At 41.9% G+C, this 13,299-nt stretch overlaps 1 protein-coding gene across 2 annotated transcripts in view; it reads left to right on the top strand.

Moving 5' to 3' along the window:
* DDAH1 (dimethylarginine dimethylaminohydrolase 1) overlaps positions 1-13,299 on the top strand; it is a 63,079-nt gene that overhangs the window by 42,715 nt on the left and 7,065 nt on the right. For both annotated transcript variants that reach the window (XM_075182023.1, XM_075182022.1), the window contains exons 2-3: positions 11,824-11,923; positions 13,053-13,126. In XM_075182023.1, the coding sequence (XP_075038124.1) occupies positions 11,824-11,923; positions 13,053-13,126 (174 nt within the window). The remainder of the gene's footprint in view (positions 1-11,823; positions 11,924-13,052; positions 13,127-13,299) is intronic.

The following is a 13,299-nucleotide window of genomic DNA, read 5'->3' as shown; positions in this document are numbered from 1 at the left end:
TCATCGCTTGCTCCCGTTGACATAGAACGGCATTGAATAATACATGCACATGGTACATATACACTCCTGGCTGTTTTTAAAGATCATGAAAAAATAGTGGCATGGCCATTGTAGACAACAAGGTGTCTAGTATTTATCAAACCCTTTACTTAGTACAACTAATGTCACTGTTGCAGTTGAGTGATGCTCAGCTCCAGTGGAATCAGTGAGCATCTGCGTAGGCATAAGATGGCATGGAGACTGGAGCTGGAAGCTGAGGCTGAGGATTCTGGTTCCAGATTCCATTTAAACAAAAGGGGGGGGTCTTGATAAGCAGGCCTAAATCCTGCGAAGCCTCCCATTTTCACAGGATTTAGGGCCCGTGGATAAACAGACCCCCAAGACTACCTTTTTTCGTTCATAAAGGTGCAAGCGAAAATGAGCAGAGATTTCTTCCATAATTGCAGGCAATGTATGTGGCACATCGCCGACAATTGAATTCCCTTCTTACAGTTATAACTTCCCTCCCAACTGTCCTGATTTAGGTGGGACACTTCCGATGTGATGGCACGACTGTTCCACTAGTTTACGTCTTTGTCCTGATGCCACAGACACCTGCCACTAGGGTGCGCGACAATTCAGAACCATGGAGTTTGGATGGAGTGCTATGTACGCCCCAGTGTGGCCTGACAACGCCCCTTTGTGTGCACAGCGTACAAAAATTGTCCAATTATTGTAATAGTGGTTTATTCACCGTACTTTGGTGTCTCAATCTGCTAATGATAATTCAATGATAATGACAGGGAGAAGTATATGAAGGTAGCAATCGGACAGGTTACAAGTAACTTGGCCACTCCCACAATGGACGGTGCTGTAACTTAAACCCAGCTCAGTGACACAAGGTACGGTCGCGGAGCATTCTCCGTCATTATGTGGCGGTGGTTAGGACACCACCCTTGGGGGGGGTCCCAGGCACCACCCTTGCAGAGGTCCAGTGCTGATCCAGTTAGAGTGGGTTCTTTTGTGGATTTGGAGAGGGGACAACATCAACCGGTAGGCGGGTTATGATTTTAAGGCCCTGTTAAGATGTCAGATCTGTGATTGATTGATGTTTTTGTCAGTTGTACTTAAATCAAGGTTGCTGGCAAGACAAGTACATGTTGAACCTTTTAAAATAATGAGACATTGTTATGACACAAACGAAGAGACTAGGCATATTCTTTAGGAATGACCAGTTTGTAAATTAACTGCGTTGACAAAACAGTTGGGATGTTTGAGCTATTCCGCTAAGTTATGTAGAGCAGCACAACATACTGTGCTGAATGACAGGTCATGTTTTTAATTCAACCGAGGTTGTGTCTACTGTGTAGAAAATATTTGCCCGGGGTTAAAGCGTGTGATGTAATAATTTTAAAGCCGCGTTGACTGATGCTTCATAATTGTAGCAGTTCTACGGGAGAAGATCACTGAGTTTACTCATGTGTATAAACCCTGTGCTTGTTGTCCTCCTCTCACCTCTTGTTTAGACAAGCGGCAGACCGTGCGTGCAATCCTCTCTGTTAGCGTACCCACATGCTAGTGTTTGCAATGCCTTTTTAAAAGCATGTCAAATTATAGCTAAAAATGCACATACAAATGCAAATAAATAAAAATAATGCAGTGCAATTCAAGTTGGATGCCTGTAAAAAAAAAATGCAAATAGTGTAATTCGGTACAGTGACTTTTATGTTTATGGTCTGTTGACATGCGCTTATATTGCATTAAAAATGAATGATAAAGGCATCATTTTTACACTAGTGCAGTGGATTCCACACTTTTTAAGTTCGAGGCACCCTTAGGGCCTCCATAATTTTTTCAAGGCACCCCTAAGCCAAAATAATTACCAAGTAGTCCCCCGCCTTGCTTACCACTGGCCCTGGCTGAGGCACCCCTGTGAGATCGCCAAGGCACCCCAGAGAGCCTAGGCACACAGTTTGGGAACCAGTGCACTGGTGTCTTCTTGTCTTATTTTACGATTTTAAACGGTTATAGAAAACTCTCCAATACCAATTCTAATAGTGTAAAAAGAACAGTGAATTTATAGAGTAAATAGATGGGTATTGGATTTAAACAGAATGTTATAACACCGTGCATATCTATTAGGCTAAAGTGATAAGCCAGACTTTTACACGGTTAACATCAGTGGTGGATGTGGGTTGGTATACGGGGGTACGTCATACCGCCACTTCTCCTACTGCCTTCATTGTGAAACTATCAGATTCCATTCACTTACATTTTCCGTACCGCCTCTTCTAAATTTCCACTTCGACCTGTGATTACCATCTTTATAGAGTGAACTTAGCTACCTCTGATAGGATCAAAATCACATCCAGTATCACATTACCGAGTCATTATTTCTGTCAAGAGTTGAAATGTTCAACTTGGGAGTCAGGATGTACGAGGTTCATTTATAGAAACCACAACTAATACATCTACGTTACAATCATTAGGAAAACCAAACACTGTGCAATGCGATGACAAGCCACAAAGTCATTTCTTCTACTGTGCCAAGCTGTAAATATGCTGTCCGTGATTCAGTCTGGCATATAACAAACCCTTTCATGCAGATCCTGAGCAATAAAATGCTTAACGGTTAATATTCTCACATGATCATAAGTCCTCCTCTTTATATCCCTTGTTACCAATATACTAATGATAATAAAGGACACAAAACAGAACTTGGCAAATAAAGGAGTTTATTAAAATACAAACATTGTATGGTGGAGTAGAAAGCGATCAGCAGTTTGACTAGGACCAATTCTCATCTCTCGGTGAGGGTCATTTACCCTCTTGATATCAATACATGGGGAGACATTTCACCCAGTCACACCCCTTAGGTCCCAAGCATCCGAGAACCCGCGTCCCTTCTGGGCTGATGGATCTCAACCAGCAAACGTGCCCGTACCAAAACCAAAGTATGAGTCTTCAAAGGGTGGCGGGTTCAACCATTCAATAAATAAAGCTAATCTGCACCCACCAGGCATAGGCTGCCAACTAGCAGGGTGGCTCAGTGGTTAGCACTTCTGCCTTACAGCACTGGGGTCATGAGTTCAATTCCCGACCATGGCTGTGAGGAGTTTGTATGTTCTCTCCGTATTTGTGTGGGTTTCCTCCAGGTGCTCCGGTTTCCTCCCACACTCCAAAAACATACTGGTAGGTTAATTGACCCTAGTCTGTCTGTCTGTGTCTGTGTTAAGGAATTTAGACTGTAAGCCCCAATGGGACAGAGACTGATGTGAATGAGTTCTCTGTTCAGCGCTGCAGAGTTAGTGGCGCTATATAAATAAATGGTAATAATCATAATAATACTCAATGTTTTCTGGCAAAACGCAAACTTCCAACTAGGTGCATCTAAGGCACCAGCGAAAAAATCCCACTGGGAGTAAATATAGCATGCGGAAACTAAGCTGAAGGGTATTGGAACCCAAACCAAAACCACCAAGTTACCAAGAAAACACGTCCTGAGCAGATGTTGGCCCCCAAAGCACTTGCAAAGAAGCTCAAAAAACAGGATGGGAGGGCGGGCAACTTATCCTGCAGACCAGAGACAGAGCGCCATCAGCCGGGGAAATTTATAATGTGGCCTCCTACAGTGACACAACATGGGTGTACTCAAGGCTCACTGTAACCCCTTAGGGACAAATAAAGTTGCGGACAAACACACCTCAGCTTTATTTTCCCTTCATTCCTCAGTTATAATTCTCTAACTCAGAGGATTCTACGTTTTATTTGTATTCAACATTCAATCAGCTGGTTCCTTCATGGCTCCTTCATGTAACCACCACCTTTCAAGCTTATGTAATATTTTTGCAAGAAATTTGGCAACGTCTCTGCATCATAGATGAGCGTTTGTACTGTCCATGTTACCCCAAGTGCCAATGCTCCATGACCATATTTTATTACCTAATGAAAGCATTCAATATTGTGATCTCGTCCTGTAGTCCTCAAACATTTTCCCTTGGCCCACACAGACTTTTTACCAGCAAGAATCCAATCTCCTCTACATAAAAACCATGTATTATCTATAACGATTTTACCAACGACTGATAGGAAAAAAAAAAGTCCTGATCAGCATGCAGATTCATGTGTACACACTATATATGTTTTACAAGATTTATCTTCAGATCTGTGCTCTTCATCTGTCATAACCATCGTCTGAAAAGATCATGAGTTTGTAAACTCTACAGAGATCCTGATTGACTGGAATGACATCATTCCAACGTTGAACGAGATTTTTAGTCCAGTTTAAAAATCAAACGAAACGATACAATTTGGTGTGGAATGATAATCGTTCATCGCTTGAGTGTACATACTAATGTGATATCGGACCGAACAGTCGTGTAATGGGTGATTGGTCCGATAATCGGCTGAAAACCCTGTAGTGTGTACCCAGCCTAAGAGGCATGTAAAATAGTTTTCCTACGACTGAAACAATTATCTAGAAATAGAACGATCTCAGCATCTCTTACCAATTTAAAAGACTGGTCCAGTTTAACTAAGAATTTGCCCTCCCACGCACCCTGCAGGGGCAAACACAGGATTTGTAGAGGGGGGGTTTCCATGCCACACCACCAGTGGGAGTGCCCAGGATGCATGGGGGTGTGGCTATAATATTAGACAGTGCTTGGCTGCTCTCCAACTCTTCCTATCCCCATCATATACATGGGCAATGCTGCATGCACTACTGTTAGGGGCACACAGCTCTCCCTTTTTCAAGCAGAGCCGTGTGAAGCGGGACATACCTCCCAACTGTCCCTACAATCAGGACAAAGTCCTGACTGAGTGTGTCAGAACAGTTGTCCTGCTCTCTTCTACCTGTTCTTGCTGCTTTCAATACTTGTTGGGGAGAGATGGCTGTGAACAGTGCAGACAGAAACGATCTGCACACAAGCTGCAAAGTGGTTGGTCCCAGGGCAGGGTCCAGCTAACCTCAAGCATACAGTACCCTAGGCTGGGAGGGGGGGGGGGGGTTTCCAGGCACTAGGAACCCCCCCCCCCTTGGTTTGCCTGTGCCCTGGAAACCTGGATTTACAGACTCATGAAGGCCATTATTGTACAGGCTTGAACAGGAGTACAGTGTTTGCACATCTCTCAATCAGAGTTTCATGTGTGGACAACCTCTTTAATGAATTGCACCCATAAACATGGTTAAAAGATTTGGGAGCCTTTTTATCTTTAAAGCCCTGATCACTGCGGCTGTGTTTTTGTTTTTTTTTCCAATTATTTTTGTTTTTATCGCCGCTAATTGCATAAATAAAAAAAATCAGATATCGCCATTATTTAACAAAAATATAATGCAGGGAAGCTGAGAGAATAAAGAGTTTTTCTACTGATTTTGATTGGTCATCTACAGCAGTACAATACAGTACATTGCAATACTTGAATAGACAAAATCTTCCTCCGGGGGGAGAGGGAGTGACTGCTGACGATAGCAGTGTAATCACCAGTGATACCCTATTGATTTATACGATGAAAGGAAACAACGCCAATCACCAGCTCAGTCTTTTTGCCCTCTGATGGCATTAAATGTACCCAAAGTAAATATACTTTTCTCAATTCGTCTGTGTGCAACCCACCCATCTTTTTCCTCCTGTCTAATTTAGACAGGTAAGCCTTAACCAACATGAAGACCTAAGCGTTTTGATTACTATTGATATAAACCAAGTACTACCTGTTATAAATATTGGACCTATAAATAGGGAATAGCGGACTGCGCTATGGCACTGCCTGCTCTGCCATCACACTGCTTGCCCTCGGATAGATACGGCTCAGCTGAAAATGTTGCTGTGAATTTTTCCTGTGCAGATTGATATCACCAATTTGTTTTTAAGCAGCGCAAGAGACGATCTCTCAGGTCTGGAGGGCTGAAGAGTTGGATACACGTGTAACGTGGTCCATGTGCAACACACTGGATTTTACTGCGAGCCGGATAACAGGAAATTCTTAGAAATGTCATTAACACACATTTATTGCTTCTTTCCCAGAAATAGAGGAGCATTGGCAGATCTTCTAGGCCTCGCATCTACATTCGGAGACGTTTTATAACTCAGGAATGTGTCTGTTTCAAAACCTCAGGATGTTTCTATATTCTGTTGGTTTCTGCGCACAAACTGGAAATAAGCTTCAATTCCAAATCAATCTTAATCTTGTAGCTTTGACCCATGGACATTAATGTGGGCAGCAGCATTGTTTATGAGAAATGGCGTCTTCCAAAAGAGACCTGGCAAGGTTATACGGCGCCCAGAGACAATGCAATATCTTTGCACCTCCTTTATGTGAGAAAAGATTATTATTGTATGTAAATTATATCGGGCAACCTTCCCGTTTAGCCTGCTATTTGATTGCAATTCTAAGATAAAAGGGGTGTGAGAGGAAGGACCAATAGTCATACCTCCCAAGTTTGATCTCTCCGGGCAGCGAGATGAGGGGCATGCCTAGCGCTTTTGAAGCATACTGTCCTCCCTTCCCCTCCCCTCCAAACTAGAGATGCTCAGGCTCTGTTCCTCGAGAACCGAACACACCCAAACTTAGGGGAGCTGAGTTCCGAGTCAAGCCGGAATTGAAAACGAGGCAAATCGTCATCGTTACATCGTCGGATCTCGCGAGTTTTGGATTCCTTTTTAAGATCCAACATCACAGTGGATGGGAGGGAGGGCGGACCCCCATTTTTCTTTTCTGCCACTGCTGTGTGCCAATGTGTCCTAGATGTGGTAGGAACTGCCGTGTGTTTGTGTCATTGCTCTGTCGCTTACCATCCAGCCAGGTCGCTGCAGTATTTGTCCCAAAGTGTATGAAAATAAAATTGTGACCTGTGAGGTGGTCAAAATTGACTGCAAATGACTTGAAATTAGTGTTATTGAGGTTAATAATAATGTAGGAACAAAAAAAAGAGCAAAATTATGTCATTTTAGCATATTTTAGGATTTTTTCTAAAAAATATAAAACCAAAACACGAGGGCGGTTTTGCCAAAACCAAAACATGAAGCTAATCCAGATCCAAAACCAAAGCCAAAACTAGTTCACCAGGTCAGTGAGCATCTCTACTCCCAACCCCTTTATAGCCATGCAAAGCAGCAGTGGACAGAATCTCCCCCAACCGATCAGCACAAAACTGTCATGATCAGAGCGCTGGAACAGAGCCCTCAAATTGGGACTGTCCCACCTAAATCAGGCTGTTTGGGAGCTATGCAATAGGGAGCTTGGCAGTGTAACACTCATCTCCCACCTCCTCATGATCTTTGAACCCCCACATCATCAATCCTTTCATCGTCAGCAACACCTCATCATGTCTTAACCCCTTCATCATTATTAACCTGTTCCTCCTCCTCAATAATTATTAACCCTGATCATTGACCCCCTTATAATCAAGAAACCCTCCAGTCCGAACCCTTCCCCTTCCTCCTCCCTCTCTCACACCCACCCACCATAGAGGACTTGCTGGCTTGCAGGCTGCTTCTCTTACTTTGAGGAACCAGGGGTTGTCGGGTGATTGCATAATTATTTGAATTTAAAATTAGTGTCTGAGGTCCCAGCTGGCCTGGCAGGTGGGCCAGGAAGACTATGAGCAGATGGGGCAGTGACGTTGAAGACCAACAATCGGAATCTGTCTGACAATCACAGCGGAACTTGTCTGATGATAATCTCCTTTACGATTGGCAGACAGTTTGGGGCACTAGCCAATCATAGCCCAGTGCTGTGAGTTGTGAAAGGGCCTGAGCTGGTGCTGTTCGTCCGCTACAAGTGTAATGTCAACGAGTTGGAGTTGTCGGTTCAATAAGAAAGTGGTGGCACAGCCAGTGTAATCCTCGATCACATTTGGACACTTTGTGGGGCTGCTAAGAGCCTCTGTTTAAAGTGTGAGGGAGGAAATACCTCCCTTCTAGCACGGCAGCCAGCTGCAGAGCAGTGAAAGGGGGCACGGTCGATTTATTCAGCGTGAACACTCTAGTTGTTTCATGTATATTATTCAGCTTAGTAATAACACGCCTGTGATACATCCACCCACTGAGATCTGCCCCATCCCAAAATAGCACCCACCACTGCAATGAACTGATGATATCAACGTTGCCTCAACTATTTGTGTAAACTAAATTTAGCTTTTTACGGTTACCAGAGAATGGTTAAATTACTAATGAAGTAGTCATTATCACATGCAATACTCTAATCTGAGGAGGTTCTAACTAGTTGACCATGACTTATTTAATATGAAGCCTTCAAAAGCATTAACGTATTGATCTTCAAGGACCACAAAGTCTTAACTCCTAGTTGTTTTATAAAATAGCTACTAATAACATTTATACATAAACATTGCAGGTGCTTATCAGAATGTTATGAATCTGAGTTCAAGTTGAGATCATTGAGGAGGACGTGTTCCTAGACTTCTTAGTAATCACATTGAAGGAGACTGCAGCCAATTCTCCTGGGCTTGTGTCCAACTGCTAAGCAAATGTAAGCAGATTGTGTAAGATGTCTAGTTCAGTCAATGTATATGAATTTATATTGACCATATAGAATTGTCAATGTTTTTAGTAGTTCTATTATAGAAGGCTTCTTGTCATTACGTTTAGTGGATCTTTAAGATGAAGAAGATCAATGATTCCTGAATATGTGGTCTTAAAATTAGCACGGTGGCTCAGTGGTTAGCACTTCTGCCTCACAGTACTGGGGTCATGAGTTCAGTTCCCGACCATATCCTTATCTGTGTAGCCTAATCTCTGTTCTCTTGGTTGGTTTTTTGCTGGCAAAGCATGCTGGGGCTTGTAGTTTCTCAACACCTGGAGCACCACAGATTGGCCAGACAAGCCAATAACAGCATTCGAATATTTAAAACCAGTGCAAAGTATTCATGATGAACTAGTTTGAAGTGGGAGGGGCTAGATCAACGTGCACCTTGTAAAATATAGTGGTATGAGGTACCAGTTAACCAGATGTTGTTACATTCACCTCTATTTGAAACAAAGTTCATACAAGTTAAACTGTAAATCCATACTGGCCAAAATTTGGGTAGGTGGCCTTGTGACAGAGGTGTGGCTCTTGCATGATGGGGGAGTGGTCATGGCATGAAGGGGTGTGGCCAAACCCCCAGGCGTACCTAGTGCTTTTGAAAGGCTAGGCTGCCCCGTTCTCCCCTCCAGACGATTTCGTTGCTGTGTGTGCTGCAGAGCAGCAGTGAACAGGAGATACTTCCCAATTTTCCCACACGTGGGACAAAGCTGTCCTGATCGTGGGGGTGCGGGATAGAGCCCTCAAATCTGTACTGTCCCACCTAAATCAGAACTGTTGGGAGGTATGTAAACGGAATAAGTAACACTAACCGCAAGAATTAAGTAAGTTGCTTTGGACTGAGGTTTTGGACATTAGTCCCTAGAGGTGTTGCCGCCCAGCCGTAATGTTATGGACGTTAGGGCTTAATGCCAGTGCTATTAAAGGACCAGTAAATAATATTTTTATTACTCCCCCATCATAATATATCACCTGCTGCTCCCTACTCCCTGTCGTCCATGGATTCAGTACAAACACTGATACCCTATAGTAACAGCGGGCCTATATTCAACCAGTAAGATGAATGCAGCTATGCATTCCGTGGTTAGCGTGATGTTATCATTATACTTTGCAGTATTCCGTTAAGAGTCCTGTGGCGTCGGCTATAAAACCCATGAGAATACTGTGCAGGTGAATCTGGTCAGCCGCCTGCTAGCACAATGTTATCCCAGCAGAGAAGCCCTCCCGGATGATTCGAGAGGGCGCATGGCATCCATGAGGGGGATGAGAAAAATTAGTCATTTAGGGTTCACTGGTACTTTCACAGAGCAGAACGGCACCAGACATTGGACAGCCAGGACTGGTTTCGCAACTTAATCCCTTAGACCTTGAGATGAACCTAAAAATCTCGAGCCCTGACAATAAGACAATTAGCTACAGGTTCTGTTCAGCACAGGATGAGCAAACTACCTTATATTTGATGAATGTTTTTTTTTTTGCTTTTTTTTTTAATTCTGTCAAATCTTCATGGTTCAGATTCTCTTTAATGATGTAACACCATTGTTAGAATCGGTAAGACAGAATTCTTTTTATAAATGTTTTCAGTAGAACTGCAAGGTTTCAATTTCTATCAAATGTCAGCCTCATATTTCTGTCACAATTGAAAGGTGAATAGGAGATATACTGCTGTGTTTACAACATTGCATATTTCATTGTACTATGTGACATTTGTCATCCACCGCCCCGGGGGATGTAGAACAGACATTACAGAGATTCATATTTCTGTACAATTTTGGGATGGCCACTATATTAATTGTCAGTAAAAATAAACAGCCACGCACGTCATTCTCCGCTTGTTACCTGTTTTCATTGTAGAAAGTATGAGGAAATGAATAGCTGCCAGCTCCGGGTTATAGAGCTTAGAGACATTGTGGAATGGCAATTTAAAGTGCTCAAATATTTTATTATTAATCCTATTAAGAAAAAAATAATTACTATCCACCGAGCAATTAAGGAAATATTTTGTCTAAACATTGCACCACAAAGCTGATTGAAAAAGTTTAAATGCAAGGTGGTCTTTTCCTAGCTCTCACAATAGCTTTGTTTTCATGTAGCACACATATATCAACTTTAAATGTCAGTGTACAAATAAGCTATCAAGTATTTATGTGCTACAGGAAAAAACAGTCAGTATTTAACTTATGTGCAAAACAGAATACTAATTTGCACCCCTTGCATTGTAACATAGTTTTGTCCAGGAGACTGAAATAAGAAGTTTCTTAAGTTAAGATCCTTAATGAATCAGGCCCTTATTGATTAAAATATTACAACTGTTGCACTGCCAATGCTAGCACTTCTTACTATCATTCACATCAGTCCCTGCCACAGTGGAGCTTACAATCTATGTTCCTTACTGCACAGACACACACACACGAGGGTTAAATTTGTCAAAAGCTGATTAACCTACCAGTTTGTCATTGGAATGTGGGAGGAAACCGGAAAGTTATAATGCTTCTTTCAAAATCCTGCCCTTACCCCTAATGTGGGTAATGCTGATTTGTCTTGAGATACAGGAGAAATAGATCAATCTTAAATTTCCTTGGTTGTAATATCCTCTCTGCTCTCTCATGAAATTCTGTATTGTGAACACTGAGCTTATGCTTGTTTCCCTACCATAATAAGATAGACAGCAGATATATAATGCTTGCTCTGCTGAGGGCTGCAATTCAAGAAGTACAATTGAAGAAGAACTTCATCCAGAAAGATAAATGTAGTTTTGGGTGGAATTCACTAAGATAAGAGAATATACAAAGCCCTTTTGATCCGAAGTTCCATGATCCGGCAGATGCCACCAAAGGCCCCAACAGATCCTCTCTCCATCTAATTGAAGAAGGCAGCGGTAATGTTTATACCTATCCTCCAGGAATTTCCCATTCACAGTAATGGAACGATCATGGGGGAGAAGCTTTGAGAACACCACTATCTTGCAGGCTATTCCTTCCTGCGATACTAGATCCCATATTGGGTAATTGGCTCAATATCGCAGTGTGCTGGCCTGAAAATGACTGTGATGTGTCCGATCAATATCGACAGGATCATTCACTAGCATGTTGATAAATCTGAAGATTACTGTATCTCATGGCCAAGTGGCAGAATTCTCCCATGTAGACAGACTGCAAAAGGTCTAAGTAGGAAACGTGTATGTTCACGCAATTCGGAACAAACTGGGGGATTTTTGCATTTTTTATGATAACCGTTTTTACAGAATAAAAATATCTAAAATTGACCATGAACTATTAATGATGAACTCTGTCACTGTTGCAGATTGACGCTGTGAAGAAGGCTCTGCAGGACCTGCAGTTGAACGTTGTCGAGATGACCGATGAAAATGCCACTTTAGACGGCGGAGATGTTTTGTTTACAGGTAATAAATAAAGTTGCATTCTTTCTTTTTTTTCTTTTTTTCTTTTTAGCTCTCAGCATTGTAACATTTGATATATGTACTGTGTCATAACAGGAGATGACGTCTAGGTAACACTACATCACTTGTGATTTCTCAGTAAGAAATGCAAAGGGATTTCGGCAAGAACCAATATTTGGTTTGAGGAGACTGGATTATGTCTATGGCGGAGGTGCAAAAGGTGCATTTAGGAAGGTGTTTCCTGTTGTAGGGGTTTACAGACGATCACTTCAAGCAATGTGATTAATTCTTCAAAGCGCAAAAGTAACACAAAATGAAAGCTGACCCATCACTCTCAAAATTAATTTAAGACCTAAATGAAGCTAAACTAATCAGTGATGTAGGGAGAAATTAATTAAGATAGTGGTTCTACAGTGAAAAGTAGGTCGGAAGGTATTCACCATACGCATTTTCCACATTATCCACAAATGTAAGTGCATTGCCCTTGTACAGGGGGTTTCCACAGACCGGGCAATGGGGTCGCATGTTGACATGTGGTAGGTGGATGTGGGGGTGTATACGGCATAAATCCGTAATCTCCCGGAAATCTGCTTGTTACTCTATGGGTGGTGAAATGATTCAGGGTTGAGTGGGATTCAGTGGTTGAATCTCATTGTAATCCATACACAATGTATATTTTATTTGCAAAAGAAAAACACGCAAAAAACACGTAATTATCAAAAAAACACATAAAAGGCAATGCAATGGCTCTCTACAAATGAAGCCTAATTATTTTACAATTGCACGAACAGGCAGTTCCATTGAATTTGGTGAATCTTCGGTGCAATAACTGGTACTTTTTGCTCATAGGAAAAACTTATCACAGCATATTGAATAGGCCTTTATGTCTGAGAGAATTTATTGCATGATAAACAGTAGTTTATACTACCACTAGGTGGCACCGTTGAGTACCAGTATAGGGCTCGTCATGACTCCGGACAGAGCAATCACTGTAAATGAATGTAAACATTGGGAAGGGGTGATGTTTACAGTATCAAGCAATATGTTTACTTAAAATTGGTTAAAAATAAAATGAACATAAACACCGCTGATTAGACCATGATTCATCAGTAGTGTATTTTTCATTTTTCAGGACGAGAGTTCTTTGTGGGCTTATCAAAAAGGACCAACCAACGGGGTGCAGAAATTTTGGCTGACACTTTTAAGGTAAGAATAACTAGCATATTTTTACATTTGGGATGTGGTGAGATACAATGTAGGGCATTTTCTAGATCACAATATATGGTATAATGTATGCTAAATGTTAAATATCTTAGAAATGAGGCTTTCCGTGACCAAATAATCATTTTGGAATCCTGAGGTTTCTTCAGATATTCTTA

This window comes from Mixophyes fleayi, chromosome 8 (genome assembly GCF_038048845.1).
Source record: "Mixophyes fleayi isolate aMixFle1 chromosome 8, aMixFle1.hap1, whole genome shotgun sequence".
NCBI lineage: Eukaryota > Metazoa > Chordata > Amphibia > Anura > Limnodynastidae > Mixophyes > Mixophyes fleayi.
Note: the sequence above shows the minus strand (reverse complement) of the source record. Positions and strands in the feature narration are given on the sequence as shown.